Source organism: Prosopis cineraria, unplaced genomic scaffold, assembly GCF_029017545.1.
Source record: "Prosopis cineraria cultivar Desert tree isolate PC_DT_omini unplaced genomic scaffold, ASM2901754v1 PC10, whole genome shotgun sequence".
NCBI classification, from domain to species: domain Eukaryota; kingdom Viridiplantae; phylum Streptophyta; class Magnoliopsida; order Fabales; family Fabaceae; genus Prosopis; species Prosopis cineraria.
In genome coordinates this window covers 38,686,007-38,706,365 of record NW_026555341.1, presented here as the reverse complement: position 1 = coordinate 38,706,365, position 20,359 = coordinate 38,686,007, and the positions used below count along the sequence as shown (strand labels likewise).

At 30.4% G+C, this 20,359-nt stretch overlaps 2 protein-coding genes across 2 annotated transcripts; both read left to right on the top strand.

Moving 5' to 3' along the window:
- Positions 1-849: 849 nt before the first annotated feature.
- On the top strand, positions 850-7,755 carry LOC129321342 (endo-1,4-beta-xylanase 5-like). The gene is made up of 8 exons (XM_054967082.1): positions 850-873; positions 981-1,061; positions 5,161-5,207; positions 5,331-5,550; positions 5,634-5,797; positions 5,939-6,037; positions 6,243-7,031; positions 7,300-7,755. Exons 2-8 carry the CDS (start codon positions 995-997, stop codon positions 7,657-7,659), a joined length of 1,746 nt encoding a protein of 581 aa, XP_054823057.1. The 5' UTR covers positions 850-873; positions 981-994; the 3' UTR covers positions 7,660-7,755.
- Positions 7,756-12,562: 4,807 nt separating this feature from the next.
- Positions 12,563-17,037, top strand: LOC129322629 (endo-1,4-beta-xylanase 5-like). Its single transcript, XM_054968916.1, has 6 exons — positions 12,563-12,568; positions 12,887-13,106; positions 13,182-13,345; positions 13,465-13,563; positions 15,514-16,302; positions 16,570-17,037. Exons 1-6 carry the CDS (start codon positions 12,563-12,565, stop codon positions 16,927-16,929), a joined length of 1,638 nt encoding a protein of 545 aa, XP_054824891.1. The 3' UTR covers positions 16,930-17,037.
- Positions 17,038-20,359: the final 3,322 nt, after the last annotated feature.

Sequence of the window (20,359 nt, the reverse complement as noted above, 5' to 3'; positions counted from 1 at the left end):
GGGGAGGAAGACTTTTGGATCTATTCGCATCATATGTTGCGTTAGACAAAGACCTCTAAGCACGAGAAGGATACGGGCCTCAGGCCCATTGAGCTTATTTAGTTAAATCAGCCGCTTCTGGGCGTTAATCAAGGCACTGTTGGTAACAAAATAAAAAGGAACCCTGATCTCATAAGAAACAAACAAGAACCATAATTCATAGAATCCAACCAAAATTAAATAGGGGAGAAGATCTCCGATATTTATTACGCATACATGAAGAGTGCAAGACAAAAATGAAAAGAGAAAGAGAGTGAATCTCACACACATACATTTTCACCCTTTTGTCCCGAGTTCTCTTCATGATCACTTTCAAACGAAATGATTCACTGAACGGTTTCAAAATTCGGGATTTGCAGATCTAGTCCAAATCCCTCAGCTCATCAATTCACACAATTATTCAATTGAAATTAAGGATTCACTAACAAAACTAGACACAACATAGATATCACCTATTGCAGAAATGACCTTGTATAGATAGCATGTACTGTTTTATCAAAGTCAAAAATTAAAGATTCATATTTTCAACGACATTGATAAATGTATACAATTAAGCAGACATTTGGCTTGATTGTTTCTCGTATATTATACGCGTGACTTTAAATAGTTACTATATTATGTCGCTAAAATATAAAATCTGCAAATTGAATCCTTACTATTTTTCGTCAATATGATAGAGAGGAAGTATCTCAATGAGTTGACAAGATTTCCGGGAATGATGGTCCATTACGTTAATTTCTCAGTTTCATCATATTTTTGCTTATAAATTACGAGCCTTCTCTATTTCTCTTCACTTCAGTGTCTCTCCGTCAAGTGCAATCCAGTCCATTACTGGTAAAACCTTCAAAACTCTCTTTCATGCATGCCTTCTTCTTCTTGTTCATTCGTCTTCTTTCTGAAACAGACATAATTGTATTTTCTGTGTTATTATTGCATTAAAGCTGCAGGTATATATATGAAGGAAGGAAACAAAAACATGAGTTTCATTCTTGTGGTCTTGTGCTGCATCTTCCTTTTCCCAGGTTTGTTGTCCATATCCTCTCTCCTTCCCAAACTTCCACATCAATTTCTTCACTGTTTCTTAATCGCATTTCGTCCTGATTAATTCCAGTTAATTTGAGTAAACTAATTATTATTAAGGAAATAAAAACCTTCCAACATTCGTTGTTAAACCCGTGAAGAAGCGCTCTCATTTATAAAACGCTCTCACAGTCTGCCACATCTTAAATCGTTTTTCATGCATAAGCGTTCTGATCTATAAGTTCTCACATGCACTCTTTTATTGTAGTGTTGGGGTCTCCATTTGGATCATACAAATATTTATATATTTTAGGTTGATGTTTAAATTGAAAGAAACTAGACTATCGATCAGAGTTTTCAATCTACATAGGATAACTAGCTATCTGAACTGTTCTTAGAGATATCAAAAAAACCCTATCTGAACTGTTTGGCTTAATTATACATTTGTTTGTTAATCCTTAATTGGCCATCTCATTAGTCAAAAGTTTCGCTAAATTATACCGATACGAAGATTCTCCAACCGTCTTATTGGAGAGTCCTTCCAAAATTATAGATGAGCGTTGGGGATTAATGTAAAATGAATATAATATTTAGTCATTGAATTTTATCTTTATATGTTTTTTTTTTAATTTTTCTTTAATGTTCGGTAATCGCTCATGGGTTAATAGTAAATTGAACAAACTATAAATATTTCATGAACTGACTAATATCGAGTCTAAATTTAGACGTCAAATATATAGACATGAATCAGATATGGATCCATAAATATATATATATGTATATATATTTTGCGCGCGCTTTGGGAATTTATCCTGCAGATAATTCACATGACATTTTTTCGAGCAGAGAAATTAATTGACACCATTCTCTTTGAGGGCCATTTAACGAAAATTAATGAAAATGTTGGCGTTGATGAATGCTACTGGGAGGAGGATAATAAAATACTTTCAAAAATACAATTACATAGTATTTTTATCTCAAATTATAAGATATTCTGAACAAAAAAATTTGATATTTCAGAATATAAAATATTTTCACAAAAATAATGGTTTTTTTTTCAATACTACACTTCTTATATATTCTCTCTCCTTTATATTTTTTGACAAGTAAAGTGAAAAGTGTGTTTAAAAGTTTGTCTTTTTATTTTAAAAAAGTAAAATTGTGAGTTTATTTAATAAATTTTATTAGTATATGTGATTTTTCTAGTCTTGGCATTTCGGTAATTTTGCCCCCAATCCCTCCATCTCCTCATTTTTGCCATTGTGGTTCGCGCGTCTGCTAACTCCAATTCGTTTCTGAGGAGGCTCGCTCATTTCCTGAAGCATAGTTTTGGTCTTCATGGGATCGAGTTTGTCACGTCCTTCAGCACCTTTCAACAATTTTTTTGCTTTCAACTCGAACTCCTTTACCCTCCTTTGTTTCCTTCATGCATGGAAAGTAAAGGTTGGAATTCATTGTTGCATGACGCAGATTCCTGAATCTTTACTACGTACTTTCTCTCTTTGGATGTTTACCCCATCGTCCTCCCCTTGGATGGCCTGATCCTCGACCATGTTCCTACTTTCTCCAGGCTCTAGCGACTAACATGAGACCTCCGTTTGACCCCAAAAGAGAGAGAGAGAGAGAGAGACATCCGTTCGAGCAGCTTCTCGATCAACTTGAGTACACTGTTATTGCTATAGTCTGTGATTCTGAGTTAGCGTGGCCTGTCGATGTTGCAAACCATAGGAATATTCCGGGCGGTGGCTTTGTTATCGACGACGGCGGCTTCACTGAACTTTCTTGAATCTGAACTACGTTTCAGATCGAGATCCAATTTTGGCCGGAAATGTCAGTGTTGAAGGACATTGACTAATTAATAAAGATAAAATAATTAAGGATGAGTCTAAAGTATTGGAGAAGCAACAACGCTAACGTAAGAAAATCCTAGGTCACCTACTGAAACTCACTTACTAAGGAATGGGGTGGTCAAATTCTAGAGCCTACTGGACATAGCTCTCACCCACATTTCCAAGTATAAATAGTTGTGCGCACCAAAGAAAGTGCGGAGGGAAGAGAGAAAGAAGGAAAGAGTGAAGTGACGCAAGGTGAGAGAATAGAAAAGAAATTTTGCGTGCATAAATATTGCGTCTAAAAGAGTGTTAAGTGAGGTAAGAGAGACTAAGAATAAGGAAAAAATTGTGAACAAAAAAACTCCTTCTTTTAAAAATATAAAAATTTTTTAATTAAATCTTACCTCTTAATAAAATAATTATTGATTTTTAAATTAATTTTATCTTTTTATATTTATCTCTATTAAATACCCTATAATAAATATAAAGTTGCTATTAATAGGGATACTTTAAAAAAAGAGAATGACTACATCTTGAAAGATTAAAAATGTCTTACATTTTTGAATATCTAACTTCTAAAAAAATGCTTTATATTTTTTGAATGGAGAGAGTATACTTTTTATAAATCATTTTTTTCTATCAACTTGATTAATATTAATGTTAAAAAATATAAAAAATAAAAGTATATAAAATTTTAAATATATTTTTATATAATAAATTAAAAAATTAATATCATATTGCTTTTTTCTTTATGAAAGATAATTTTAAAAATATATTTTAAATATTATTTAAAAAAATTGTATCGTAATTTATAAATGAAATTAAATAAATTTTTTTAAAATCAATGTCATAAATGCCACTGTATATTATAGCCAGAGTAAGCAATAAAATTTATTTTCAGTTAAATCTTTCTCTCCTTCCATTTCTTAAATCCCAACAGCTACCTTTCCCTGGCTCTCCAAACAAATCCCATCGCGTTTGCTTGCTCAAGCCTACATTTGTTGACGACTGATCCAAGTATAAGGTCCATAGCTCTATTATGGACGATGCTGGTGTCGTTTTTCAAAACGTTTAGAACAACCATTGGGTCTGGTATATTTAGAGAGGTAAAATACTTTTTTCACGATAAAATTAATTGACAAACAGGTCTTGAGGATTGGAAAATAATTATACTATTTTGTGGTATTTAACTATCTTTTGAGTATTTAAAATATATTTTTATGTCATTCTTCCAATAACTATTGTTTTAATTTTCAATATTTGTCTCTCCCAGCAAAATATTATTGCTGCTATCAATTAAATCCAATTAAATTTGTTGTAGCAATGTCGTAAAAGGCGCACGTTCTTCTGCTTTCCAATTTTTTTTTTTTCCTGAACGAATTCTTTGTTTATCTTTCATATTTGGACATAAAATTCTGTTTAATTTTCTCATGTGAAAATCGTGTGATGTAGACTCGTTTATATTCGAATTAGATTTAGTCCTTTTGTTTTTCGGCGACCAGTAAGCCAGCATTAGTTTTGAGGGTCTAGTGATTAAGATTGACAATGAAAATTTAATATGAAATGATTTGAATGGTGGCATTTCAGTTTAAAAATATTTAATAACTTGACACCCTTTTCTGCTGTTAATGTGCTGAAAATAGTGGTATGTCTGGCGGAAAGCAATATTGCTCAAGAAGGTATGAAAAAGGATTTAGGAAAATTAAAAAAAATGAAAAAGAAGGTATGAAAGAGTATTTAGGAGAAATTTACAACCAAATGTTAGGAATGAATATAAGATTTTAGCTATTCAGTCCAAAACTTAATATTAATTTGCGGTTGTTAGTACCCAAATAAAAAAGGGAGTGAATATAATATCCTCTGGTCCTAAATCGTATTTTCCTCTTCACTGTTGATATCTCATTAAATTATTACTCCCTCAATTTTAAATTATAGGGCACTTTTAAAGGAGTTTCTTAATTTTAAAATATAAAATACTTTGAGTAGATTGAGGTTTCATTAAATGCATCAATTTCAATATTACTTTTTCTCTCTCTATAATTAATTTCCATTACTTCTCTTTTCAATATATTAAATGATGGATATTTTGAAAAGTTTATATTTTTATTTTGGAAAGATAAAGTTGTTAAGTGTATTGAAGTTTATTGGCATGTGAGATTTTGTCTAAAAGTGTCTTATAATTTGAGACAGAAGGAGTATTATTTTTCTGGTAATTATTCATTAGAGCAATGGCAGATCATAAATAACAGTGCATGCCATGGTTCCACAGGATATGAAGCCCAAGCTCTGTCCTATGATTACTCCTCCAGCATCCAAGTGAGTTCTCTTCTTGATGCAACAATTATAATTTCAAGTGAAAAATATCATACAAATATGCGAACAGATCAATCTGATGTAAATTAAAATGGACTCTAATATTTTGAACATTACTATTACTAGTGTCTAGAGAACCCCCAGAAGCCATTGTACAATGGAGGAATCATCAAGAACCCAGAATTCAATAACGGACTTCAAGGCTGGACTCCCTTTGGAGATTCTCAAATCCAACACGCAGAATCCAGAGGCAACAAATATATTGTGGCTCATAGCAGAATTCACCCTTATGATAGTGTTTCTCAGAAGATTTATCTGCAAAAGAACAAGCTCTATTCATTATCTGGTATTTGTTCTCCCTTCTTCCCTTACATCATTACTTGGCACATCATGATTCTTCATGCTTGATCATGACTGGATATTATGCAGCTTGGGTACAAGTGAGTGGGGAAAATGCTGCAGTTTCAGCAGTTGTGAAAACTAGAGATGGATTCAAACATGGCGGTAATGTTATTGCAGAGTCTAATTGTTGGTCCATGCTTAAGGGTGGCCTTGTAGTTGATACTTCAGGACCTGCCCAGCTCTATTTCGAGGTACTTTGACATCAGTATTGCATCAAGTCTGAAGAATGTACTGTATTATTTATAACTTGTGAATGATGCAATTTGATATAAAAATGTTAGATTTTTTATTGATATAAAGTAGCAATTGACGCCAACAAAGTGTATGTGTAGAGCAATAATACTTCTGTGGAGATATGGGTAGACAGCATTTCCTTGCAGCCATTTACGCACAAACAGTGGAGACTTCATCAAGAGCAAAGCATTGAGAAGGTAATCCTTTTGTTACAGTTTCATTTTCATTAGTATTTTTGCGCCACATGTATAAGGCAATATAAATCCCACTGACATTAGGAACTCAAAAAATAAGAGATTATAATTAGATATCTTTTTTCGCTTAACGTTTATGACTGTGATATAGTAATATATAGAATCTAGAAAGATCTCACTAAAAGCAAGTCTTTTTATATCATCATAGACACGCAAGAAAAAGGTACTGATACAAGCAGTTGATGAAAGAGGCAAGCCCTTATCAAATGCGAGCATATTCTTTGAGCAGAAGACGCCAAGCTTTCCTTTTGGGAGTGCCATAAACAAGAACATCCTCAGCAACAGTGCATATCAGAACTGGTTCACCTCTAGATTCACAGTCACAGTATTTGAGAATGAAATGAAGTGGTACAGCACTGAAAGCACCCAAGGCAAAGAGGACTACTCTGTTCCTGATGCGATGTTGCAGTTTGCCAAGCAGCACAACATCGGTGTTCGGGGTCACAACATAGTTTGGGATGATCCGAGTCAACAACCTAGCTGGGTTCCTTCACTCTCACCAGACCAGCTCAACTCAGCAGTTCAAAGAAGGCTCAATTCTGTTGTGTCAAGATACAAGGGCCAGCTTATTGCTTGGGATGTTTGCAATGAGAATCTCCACTTCTCATTTTATGAAGGCAAACTTGGGCAAAATTTCTCACCCAAGATTTACGATGGTGCTCATAACATTGATGCACAGACCACTTTGTTCTTGAATGAGTTCAACACCATCGAAGATAGTAGAGACGGTTCATCAACCCCTGCAAAGTACCTTGAGAAGCTCAGACAGATCAAGGACTATCCTGGGAATAGTGGATTGACCATTGGGATTGGGCTGGAGTCCCATTTCTCTGGCCCTCCTAATCTACCTTACATTAGATCTTCTATTGATACTCTTGCTGCCTCTGGTTCTCCAATTTGGATCACAGAATTGGACGTCCAAAGCGACCATAACCAGGTAAAGCTCATGAGAATCAGTCAATCATGCTACGTTTGATGCATTTATGCTATGCATGGAAAAGGGACTTTCCTGAAAACATATTTTCCTAAGTAGGATTATGAAGTGTATTACCAATTTTTAACATGCCAAACGCACAATTCTATCTCTTTCTCTCGCCTTTCGATTTTAGAAAGGACTTCTCTTCATACCAAACATATTATTAGGGGTAAAAACACTAACATAAGCTATTTGTTTTTTCATTTTGGTTTATGATTAATTGATTCAGGCACAGTACTTGGAGCAGATTCTGAGAGAGATCCATTCACACCCAAATGTTCAGGGCATTATGTTGTGGACGGCATGGAGTCCTAGTGGGTGTTACCGTATGTGCTTGACTGATAACAATTTCAAGAACTTGCCCACAGGGGATGTTGTGGACAAGTTGCTTCGTGAGTGGGGATTTAATACAAAGTTGAAAGGAACAACAGATGCAAATGGGTTGTTTGAGGCAAATCTCTTCCATGGTGACTACCAAGTGAAGGTCACTCACCCTGTTATGACCAACTTCACTTTATTTAAGCGAATACAGGTGATGCCATTAGATGAACCAAAGCATATGACCCAAGTTTTTCAACTTTCTGTTTAGTTGGGCTCTTTTCCATATAGTAGGTACTTTGTGTAAAAGGGGCACCACAAAGATGGTTCTTATATTTTAACTATGCCCGTCACTGTAATATCTTTAATGTCATCAGATGTAATCATCTTTTTTAAAAGTGCCCTTAATAAATAAATTACTTTATATTTATTTTAGAGTGAAACACTATATTAAATAAGTTAAATATAAAAAGATGATGTTAGTTTGAAGATAACAAATTATTTTATTAGATAATAAAATTAAAAACGTCTTATATTTTTAAATGAAAGAAGTAATAGTAAATTTTTTTTTCTCCCAGAGCTCGTGCAGGCTGCTAACGCAAGACTCAATGCGCAAAAGCACAGATGAAAAATGACAAGAACAACACACCAACATAAACCAATAATTAATTAACATGTCAAAATCATAGTAATGATTTGGGTCGATGTCCAACACTAATGTGTAAACAAATCACTTGCTCTAATGTCGATAATAGTAATTTTTCATGCTGTTTCATTTATAAGATAGGGAAAGAAGAATTTCTTTTACTCTGTTTATAAGACATTTCATTGATTTTTTATCATAAATTTGACTTTTTACCACTCATTAAAGTAGATATGTTTAATAGGAATAATGTTTGGACAAACAATTAGGGATGAGATTGAAAATTTATTAAATTTTTAGATAAAATTAATAAATTTTAAGATTTTTTTTTATTCTATTGAAACATGTGACAAGTGATTTATAAATAAGAATGAAGGAAGTATATATATTTAGGGTATATATATAGACAAAAAAATTATTTTCGTTTTTTAAATTTTAATTTCATACTAAAATTTAGCCTATCGCTTTATTAATCTTTTTAATCTTTTAACTTTGAAATTACATTAACATATCTTTTCTTCTTTAACACCTTTAATTTATTTAACAAAAATAAATACATTACAAAATTAAATTAATTTACTTTTAAATGATATTAACAACCTTATCATGCCAAAAAAAATATTTTTTCTTTGATGTTTCAACTCTCAAATTTCCCAATTCCCAGTTAAAAATAAAATCTGAAAGTCGAAAACAATACATATCTTTTTACTATTTGTTTTGTTGACATAATGGAGTGGTTAAAATTACTTTAAGGAAGGTAATTGAAATTGAAAAATGTGCCTCAGCTTATCACTGAGTTCAATGAACCTAAGAGAACAGTGCCCATTATGGAAGCATCCCATGTCCAAGTTATTGAATGCATGGGTGAATCACCAATCTCTAAATACATATTCCAATTCTATTGTAGTTTGGGGGAAGTATTATATAATGCAATTTAGCATTTTTATTAGACAATTTTAATAAGAAATTTTCATCATGTCAACTAATCAAATTAAAATTTAATATAAAATTAAGGAATTAAAACTAGCTCTGGATAGTACTGGATATTTAAAAAAAAATCATATTAGGAAAGTTTTCCCTAATTAAGCCTAACAATACTTAAATATAATTAAAAAGTTTCAGATTTTAAATATTAAATAATTATTTAAAAAGCTAGTATTTTACACACATATATTATATGACCCCAAAGCATAGGAATAGCCCTAGGCAATTTTTTGAGTATAAGAGAGGGCATTAATTCTTAAATTCATGCTATAAATGTTTATCAATATTTATAAAATTTTGTTTTACTATTTAACTACAAATCCCAACAACATAAATGGGAATTACTATAGCCTAGCCATTTATGATGACATTGAAAAATGTGGACCATAAATTCTTTACCTTTATAATATGTAGCTACTGCTTACTCCCTCCTCCCTCCGTCCTTATGTATAAAAGTATTTTTTAAAAATTTATTTTATTTTTAAATATAAAGAGTAATAATAATATTTTTATGTAATTAAATAATTTTATTTTAGTTTAAAAAATAAAATAGATCATTAATTATATATTTTTTTCTATTACTATCGTGTTAATTATGATATTATTAAGGATAAAATTAAAAAATTATTATATTTTTATTTGAGTTTAACTAAATAATAAATCATTATTAATATGTAGAATTTAATTAAAAATATTTTGTATATAAAGACGAGGGAGTATCAATTAAATGGATATTTGTTTATGGGAATCTTAAAGCATTAGCATGCTGTAAAAGATGCTACACTATTTGTAGTCCTCTCCTCAGGCAACAAGAGAATATATGTCTCCGAGTTCTGAAGCTACAAGTATGAGCATCTTTCTCGTGCTGTGTATCATCCTCTTCTCAGGTTTGGTGTCCATAAGTGTTCTGCTTTAAAGTTTATACATAATAAATGTGGCTATTATCAAAATTTAATTTTTAAAGAAAACCATATATAATTCAATAAAAATCATTTACTCTTCACCTTTGAAAAAAAAAATCATAAGCATATTTTCTTTTCTTTCTTTTTTTCAATACGCTTTTAAGAACAATTTTTTCATCTCTGAGCTTATTAATCAAACACTTCTCCTATCTTCCTTTCATCTAAAACGTTCTCACTTATTCCTTCTCAATTTTCAAACTAATAGGCACTTTTGGTTTTCATCCTTCCTCATCAATTTTTTAAATTTTATTTAGAAAAAATGACAATAAAATTTCACCAAAATATATAAATGATGATTAGGTTTCTCAAAATACCATAATTTTTTTAAAGTCCTTAGGTACTTTTTTAACATTAAAGATTTTAGGTTAAATAATTAAATTACTCCTTGTTTAAAATAAAAATTTTTAGTTTTATTTTTTGAATTATAACTTTTGTAATGTGAATCGTAAAAATTGAACAAGAAATTATAATTTTTCAAGTAATTTTTTTATGATTGATAAATAAGTTTTGAAAATAATCAATTTCAATCATAATTTTTATTTAAGTAATTATAACTTTGATTCTATGAATTACAAAAATTGAACAAAAAATTACAACTTCTCGTATGAAATTTTTTTTATTATTGAAGTCTAAGTTCTAAAAATAACCAATCACAATTTTTAACATGTGAATAACAAGAATTGAACAAGAAATTATAACTTTTCAAGTAAAATATCTTTTATTATTAAAATTTAAGTTTTGAAAATAATTAATTATAATTTTTTTTAAATAATCATAATTTTTATTCCATAAATCATAGGAAATAACAATCCTATTATTTTTTTAATTTTAAACTAAGGGTAATTAAGTTATTTAACCTAAAATTATTAATGTTAAAAATATTTAGGAACTTTAAAAGAATTATAACATTTTGAGAGATGTAACTGTCATTTATATATTTTAATAGAATTTTATCATTATTTTCTCTTTTATTTGTCCTCAATTGCTCACTTTTACATTTAAAACCTTTGCATCGTTTTCTTTTACACATATAGTATATACATGAATCTTGCGCATTGTATGAAGTTTGAAATGAATTGTAGTATCCATGACTCAGGAAAAATATTATCCATGTATTTTGATTGCATTTTGTTTTTAATCTTTATAGTTTTATTTTGTTATTTTCAATCCTTTTGGTTTGATCCATCTGTAACGTTAATTATTATAATTTTAGAAATACACAAGAACCATAAGTTGTCAACGATATAGTTAATTTTAATTTGCTGATATGCACTTAACTCCATTAATATCTTTGCTGACGGGTATTTAATCCCACCTTCATTTTCCATATTTTGTTTCAACCAAATATGAAAATAATAAGTTTTTTTTTTCATTTACATTTTATTTTCAATCATACTTGGTCAATTTATTTATATGTTATCGTTATACTTTTATCATGTTATACTTTTATCATGTCAGTAAAGTGTTTACCAAAGTTACAACAAAATTACATTTATTAGTTACAGTTGGTGGTCTTTACGTACATTATTTTAAAACCACACGAATTATTGTTACGAACTAATCAAACTAAAGGACGGTGAACAACAAAATAAACTTACAGGGATTAAAACTAAAATGAAATAAAGTACATGGAGCTGCTGTTTTATTTTCTCTATAAATTTCATATCATAGATAGATATTACCGCAATTAATATATATTTTTTCTTTGGCATGATAGGCACGAATTCATCTACCTTTTTAAGATACGAGAAACTAAAAGAAAAAAAAAATGAAAAAAGAAATGTGGATCTGAGATATCCAAATTCTCTTAAATGTAATTATGCTAAAATAAAACGTGAGAATTCATAAACTAGCAAACATGCATCATCAAATGAAAAATCTCTTAACAATTCTGTTCACCAAATTCTCATTAACTTTCAGTAAAATCACATGATCTGTATCTTGGCATGTAAATGACTTTCGCAGTCATCGAGTCTTTGAAATTTTACTCAAGCCTTTGACATCAATATACATAATGCCTCCACAGGATTTGAAGCCCAGGCTTTGCCATATGATTACACAGCCAGCATCGAGGTGAGCTCTTTCAGCAATATTTTACTTTTCAAAACAATATTAATCTTAATAAAACATTAATTTTACTAAATTAGGGGGAGGTTATGATCATTCATCACTAGTTAATAATGTGCGTGTTATTTTGAAACTCATACTTCACATGAATTATGTTGGAATATTATTTATGAATTAGCATTAATTAATAAGCCCAATAAATTGGTCCTTATGATCTTGTATGGACCGTGATAGGTGGACCATACAAGTGAGCCCAATGGGCAGAGGCCTAACCCACAGGTTCCCAGAGCCTTCAGAGAGTTCAGAGATAATGGAAGTAGAAAAAAAATAATTTGTGTGTTTGCGGTTACCGACTAATCATCTTATATAGATCAGATCGGTAACCGCCTTATTAAATAATTAAATAATTATATTATCTATTATCTCTGACTCAGTCAGTTAAGAGATAGGAAATAACTGACGGCTACTGGGTTGTGGATTAGGCCTCTGCCCATTGGGCTCACTTGTGTGATCCACCTATGACGGTCCACACAAGATCATAAGGATCAATTTATTGGGCTTATTAATTAATACTAATTCATAAATAATATTCCAACAAATTAAAGATGGAGAAAGACACGAGAAGGTGAGATTCACCTCCCTGTTAGGTGATCAGTTCTACACTAATAGGTCCTCTATTTCTCTCTTGCCATTTCACCTTAAATTACTTTCAAAATATTAGTGAGTCCCACCTTATTCCACTCTTCACTGTCCATTCAGTGATTGGAGTATGTATATGTGTGTGTCTGTGTATATATATATATATATATATATTTACATGTTCATATGTTTTCATCTTTTAGTGTCTAGAAAACCCTCGAAAACCTCAGTACAAGGGTGGAATCATCAAAAACCCAGAGTTGAATGAAGGGCTGGAAGGCTGGACTGCATTTGGAGATGCCAAAATACAACAAAGAGAATCAAGAGGCAACAAATTTATTGTGGCCCATAGCAGAAATAACCCAAATGATAGCGTCTCCCAGAAGATTCACATGAGAAAGAATAGTCTCTATTCATTATCTGGTAAACTATCTCCTCTCTCCATCTGACTTTGTTCTCCTCCTCTTCTTTCTTGGTAATGGATTGAATACTATGTAGCTTGGATCCAAGTGAGTCAGGGAAAAGCTACAGTTTCAGCAGTTTTGAAAACAAGGGAAGGGCTCAAATATGGTGGAGCCATTGTTGCAGAGTCTAATTGCTGGTCCATGCTCAAGGGTGGCCTCACAGCTGAAACTTCAGGACCTGCAGAGCTTTATTTTGAGGTATTTTTATGTCAGGGTTGAAAATATTGTTCCTTAGTTGCAGGAAAAAGGAATCTTAATTTGCAAAATTGATGATTCTCAATTTTCCTTGAGAATTGAGAAAATACTGAAATATGCAGAGCAATGACACTTCTGTGGAGATATGGGTTGATAGCATTTCCTTACAGCCTTTCACGCATAAACAATGGAGATTTCATCAACACCAAAGCATTGAAAAGGTCACCGTTTCCTTATAGTTTTATTTTCCTCTGTAATTTTGTAATACAGTGGAAGACATTACTGTAACATCTAAAAAATTCAAACTAAAAAACTAAAATAAATTAGAATTAATTGGAATAAGTGTGGAGTTAAATTTTGAGAACTATATTTTTACTTATAGTTTTAAAAATAAATAAATAAATAAGACTAGGTGAAATTAAATTAAATTAAATTATTGAAGTTATTTTTTTAACTTAACATGCTACAAACATCTTAATATTATAAAGATTTTATTTGAGCAAAACACCTAAACTTAACTTAATGCTTTAAATTTTGAAGAGTGTATATATATATATATAGAGGATGAAATTTAAAAAGAAGAAAAAGAAAAAGAAAATAATCAGGTGGGTTATATATATATATATATATATATATATGGGAAAGAGATGACAAGTAAAGTAAAAAAAAAAAAAAAAAGAAAGAAAGAAAGGAAGAAAGAAAGAAAGAAAAAAAAAAGGAAATCATGGGTCACGTGTCATGTGCCTCCGCCTATAAGGTGGGAATGTGGGATCACTTTTCATCCAGAAATTAAACGTGAGAGAGCGTCGCCACATGGTCTGGGCGAGAGGGAAATCAGATTTTAAAGGTAAGCTCTGTTATAAAATATTTTAGGTATAATTTAAATTTTTTTTAAGATTAGATAAATTTTTAAAATATTTTTTTGAGTATATTTTTTCACCTTATTTTTAAATTCTTCTCAATGAAGGATTTATGATTTTTATAATTTCAAATTTTTGATTGTTCTTGTTTGAGAAAAGTTTAGTCTGTGATAGATGAATGAAATAGAGTTGTCAGGGACGTATTGTTTTTGCTTAAACACCAAACGATTAGACATAATTCACAAATAATTCGCACCGTACACTCTTAATAATTCTATTTCATTTATCTATCACAAACAAAACCTTCAAAATCAGAATAATAAAAAAATCAAAATTATAGAGAATCATAAATCTTTTACTGTCAATAATTTTAAAAACAAAGTGAAAAAAATATGCTTAAAAAATATTTAAAAAATTTATTTAACCTTAAAAAATTCTAAACTATACATAAAATATCTTATAATAAACTCTAACTGAGGATCGGCAAATAAGGGTGAAAAACATGTGCAGGGAAAATAATAAATGTACCGATTGGATTGCGAAATTTGGCTTGAACTCACGCACTGAGTGTAGAATTCTTTTTGAACTTTCTAAAGATCTCATTGAATGGTTGTATCAAGGTAGAAGGGATCACAAATATCTTGAATTACTTTTTAGTTAAATAAGTGTTTGGGCTTTTGCTCGTTTTGATTAAAAAAAAAAAAAATCCTACCTTTGAAATGTCTCTCTCCTGCCCAGGCCCTGACACGACTGGATGTTTAATTTGGGGATGAGAAGTGATGCCACCTTATAGGTGGACACGTGACCCATGTTTAAAATATCTGATTTTTTTTTTACTTTACTTTTTGTCTCCCTCATCACACACACACTCTTAAAGCCCATTTGATTATTTTCCCTTTCTTTCTCCTCCTCCTCCTCCTCAAATTTCATCATATATAAATGTACATATATTTTCTAGACTCTTTAAAATTTAAAAGATTGAGTTAAGTTCAGATATTTTACACAAATAAGATCTTTATAATATTAAGATATTTATAGTATGTTAAGTTAGAAAAATATCTTCAATAATTTAATTTAATTTCATCTAACCTTATTTATTTATTTTTAAAACTAAGACTTAGAATAAAGTTCTTAAAATTTAAATCCACACTAATACCAATTAATCTCTAGTATATTTTAATGTCTTGGTTTGAATTTTTGGGATGTTACAACTATTTGTCCCATCCAAATTAGGAAATAAAAAATGCAGAGGGATAGTGGGTGATTAGAATGAAATCTTAACTGAAAACAGGTTTATTTCTATCTTCACAGACACGCAAGAAAAAGGTACTGATACAAGCAGTTGATGAAAGAGGCAAGCCTTTATCAAATGCGAGCATGTTCTTTGAGCAGAAGACGCCAAGCTTTCCTTTTGGGAGTGCCATAAACAAGAACATCCTCAACAACAATGCATATCAGAACTGGTTCACCTCTAGATTCACAGTCACAGTATTTGAGAATGAAATGAAGTGGTACAGCACTGAAAGCACTCAAGGCAAAGAGGACTACTCTGTTGCTGATGCAATGTTGCAGTTTGTCAAGCAGCACAACATCGGTGTTCGGGGTCACAACATAGTTTGGGATGATCCTAGTCAACAACCCAGCTGGGTTCCTTCACTCTCACCAGACCAGCTCAACTCAGCAGTTCAAAGAAGGCTCAATTCTGTTGTGTCAAGATACAAGGGCCAGCTTATTGCTTGGGATGTTTTCAATGAGAATCTCCACTTCTCATTTTTTGAAAGCAAACTCGGACAAAGTTTCTCACCCAAGATTTATAATGGCGCTCATAACATTGATGCACAGACCACTTTGTTCTTGAATGAGTTCAACACCATTGAAGATAGTAGAGACGGTTCATCAACCCCTGCAAAGTACCTTGAGAAGCTCAGACAGATCAAGGACTATCCTGGGAATAATGGATTGACCATTGGGATTGGGCTGGAATCCCATTTCTCTGGCCCTCCTGATTTGGTTCACATTAGATCTTCCATTGATACTCTTGCTGCCTCTGGATCACCAATTTGGATCACAGAATTGGACGTCAAAAGCCAACCTAGCCAGGTAAAGCTAAAGCAAATCAGACCATTATATAGTATGAAACAAGAATGAGAACGAGAATATGCATGGGGAAAAGGACTTTCCTATTTCCCTAACTATGAATATGAAGTTTATTACCAATTTTCAACGTACTAAACACACCAGTCTAACATTCTCTTTCGCTTTTCAATTTTAGAAAGTACTTTTCCTTGTATCAAACTTATCATTAGGGGTTAGGAACACTAACAGGGGCTAGCCTTTTTCATTATGGTTCATGATTAATTGATGCAGGCACAGTATTTGGAGCAGATTCTGAGAGAGATCCATTCACACCCAAAGGTTCAGGGCATTATGATGTGGACGGCATGGAGTCCTAGTGGGTGTTACCGTATGTGCTTGACTGATAACAACTTCTGGAACTTGCCCACAGGGGATGTTGTGGACAAGTTGCTTCATGAGTGGGGATTTAATACAAAGTTGAAAGGAGCAACAGACCCAAATGGGTTGTTTGAGGCAAGTCTCTTCCATGGTGACTACCAAGTGAAGGTCACTCACCCTGTCATGACCAACTTCACTTCAGCTAAGCAAATACAAGTCATCCCATTGGATGAACCTAAGCATATGACCCAAGTTTTTCAACTTTCTGTTTAATTAGGCTCTTTTCAATGTGGTGTGTACTTTGTGTAGTTTGGAGTAAAAGGGGCAGGACAAGAGTGGTTCTTATTATAACAATATTTGTCAGTTCGCTAGAGGAATGGAAATGGATCGTTTTGTTTTGTGAGAGATGAATTTCTTTGTGTTGCATTGATACCCGAAGGGCGCAGCAAGTAAAAGCAACTAATGGTAACTGTTTTCCCTCCCATCTTGTGTAATAAAATAAGTCCGCAAATATAAGACTCAGTAAGCATGAGCACAAACAGAAAATGACAGGAACAATACATTACTATATACATTGATCTTTAACATGGAAAAGCATCTGATGCAGAATAAAATGGGGAAACTTAATCTAAGAAAATTTCACCATTAGTAATAGTAATAGGTTCTCCAACTATCTTTCTAATCGAACTAAAGATAAGGTAAACACATAAAAATTATTAATATATCTATACAAGTTATAAAATTCTGCTATTTATAAACATGAACAATGTATTTAAACAATTTTCAAGTTTCATACAAGTATGCTAGGTGTAACCTAGCTATATATAGCTAATAATGGTTTATAAATAGTATTGAAAGGAGTATCTAGTTAGCAAGTCATATGACACCCTAAATATGATATGCTTCGGTGAAAATAAAATGAGATTTCAATTACTTCATATTATTAAATTTTAGGGTGTCAGTTTTTGTATAATGAAACTTTAGAGATAAAAAATAAAAATATTCTTTAATTCAAAGTCAATATAAAGTAAACAACTAACATCAATGTTTGTTAGTCAAGGGCAACATTTACATTGATGTTAATACTTGAAAGGTGACATTAATCTAATAAATAGTTTATGATACTTAGTGCTTCTAACTAAATAGCTCATGGGAGAAAATACACTTTAATTCTAATGTTAACAAATCAAATTAAAAATTAAGATAAAATTAAAGAATTGTAAACTCTAAATAGTACTAGATATTGAAAAAATCATGTTGAGAAAGGTACTTCTAAGTTTTAATTGAGCTAGAAAACACTCAAATATGATTCAAAAGTACCAAATACTAATATAATTATATAAAAAGCTAGTATTTTACTTACATATTATTTTAATTCTTATTATAAGGCACTTTTTGAAAGAGCTGTTCTCATTACAAGTCATTTAATTGAGCATTAATTAAGCTTTTTCAATATTATTCCTACTTAAAGTCATAAAGTATGAGAGAGAATGTAATGCAAAGATGAAAAATTTCATTTAAATATGAGTAAAATAAGAAGTTTATTATATTTTTAAACCAAATTAATAATTTAATCATGTTTCTTAATTTTGTAAGTGAGGTGATTAGAGATGCCTTGTAACACAACACGGCTAGAATAGTATAATAAATGATCCAAGAAACAGAGGAATAGCGATAGGCAAACTTTTTAATGCAAGAGTGGGCATTAATTCTTTAATTTATGCTATAATGTTAACGTTCCCCCAGCTTGGTGGCTGAGGCTCGTTTCTTATTTAAAAATAAATTCTGCAAGCCTTATAATTTTTTTCAGTTTTGAATTAGGTCTTTATAATTTATTTTATTTTACTAAACTCTTATAATTTGATTAAATATATATCTCAATTCCTCAAAGTTAAATTTAATAATGAATGGTTAACTTTCTCAAAACAAAACAACTTTTAAAGTTTTTAAAAATTTGATTTAATATAATATTTACATGTTATTAAATTTATTTATAAAAAATTCTATTTTCATAAAAATTATTTATAATAAAAATTAATTTATATAAATTTTGAATTATAAAAATTATGTAGATAATTCTAAGGTTATATAATCTTTTAAATAAAATATAAAAGTTTTAAACTTTATTTTCTTAAAAGGAAAAACTTAACGATTTTAATGTTTAAAGATTAAAAACTGTAATGGATCAAACTATAATGATTTGATTAAGATAAAATAAACTATATGAAGCTAATTCAAAATTGAGGGAAATTACAAGGATCTGTAGTTATATTTTCCCAATGTTTAACAACATTTATAAAATTATGTTTTACTACTCTCTCTAGATTATAATATAGGAAACCTTTTAGAAATCTTGTTAGGTTAAAAATATAAAGAATTAGATAATTTTTTTAATTCTTTTTTAGCTATACCCCTATTTTATTTATTATTTTTTTAAAATAATGCATTAAAATTTTAATTGTCATTATTGAGTCACTTGCATAAAATATTTAATGAAAGTATAATTAAAAATATATAAAATTTTCACCTACTTCCTTTGGATCACAATACTTCCTCCATTCTCGAATATGGGAGAATTTCAACTAACTCTCACATTTTAAAAAAATTAATTAATCTTAATAATTGTTTTTAAAATTGAAATGTTTAGACTAAAATGGCCTTGTAATCAATGCTTACTTTTTCCCTCTAATTTAATGATCTATCCAATTATAAGGAACAATTTGGAAAAAATGTAACAGTGCTTCTTGAAATTTGTAGTTTTGCTTATAGTAATAAAAAAAGAAACATAATCAATGAGAGTTAGGTCAAGTAGATGAAGTTAATGCCTCATAATGTGATGAATCACATTCAAATCTCTATTACGAGAGACGCCTACATTTATGCTTGACATTGCTTTAAATAAAATTATTTTCAATAAAAAGATATATGTGAGGAAAAAAAAAACAAAGAAACATAGGGTAATTTCTCATGCTTGAAAACGAAGGGAGTATAAGTTATTATTAATTAATTCATGTTTTTACAAGTTGGTTAAAATATTGATTTTTTAAAAAATTTCACATATTTGTAATCATACTCTTAAGTGAAATAAATATAATAGTTGACTTATTTAAAACATCCTCATTAAATACTTGATTAGAATAAATAAATTAAATGTATAATTTAAAAAAAAATCATAAGCTACCCAATATCCCACATTTTGGACATGTAGAGTTTATAGGAAATGTGTTATATTATAGTTTAGGATGACTAATTTAAAAAACTATAAAATAATTACCAATATCCTATATTATGATCTAAAGGGAGTATTCAAGCACAAATCTTAAAAAAAAAGGGAGAATTACTCTTCTGATCCTATTTATATGTCACTTCTAACATGTTTAACTAATATCAAGGAAAATATTAAAACTCATTAACTCTTTTTTAAAATTTAATAAGTTCTTTACTTTATCCCTATTAAATATACATACTTTAATAACATATTTTTTTCTCTCCAACATTCAATAAAGGGTAAAAGAGGAAATTTTTAATAAAAATTTAATAACTTAACTTATAAATAAGATCAAAAAAAATTTTCTCTCTCTGCCTAATAAATAAGAACAGAGGGAGTAAGTCCTACCATTAATTATGGCATTGGAAGACTAGAACCATAAATTCTTTACATTTATATGTAGTTACTACATGAATGATCAATCAAATGGATATT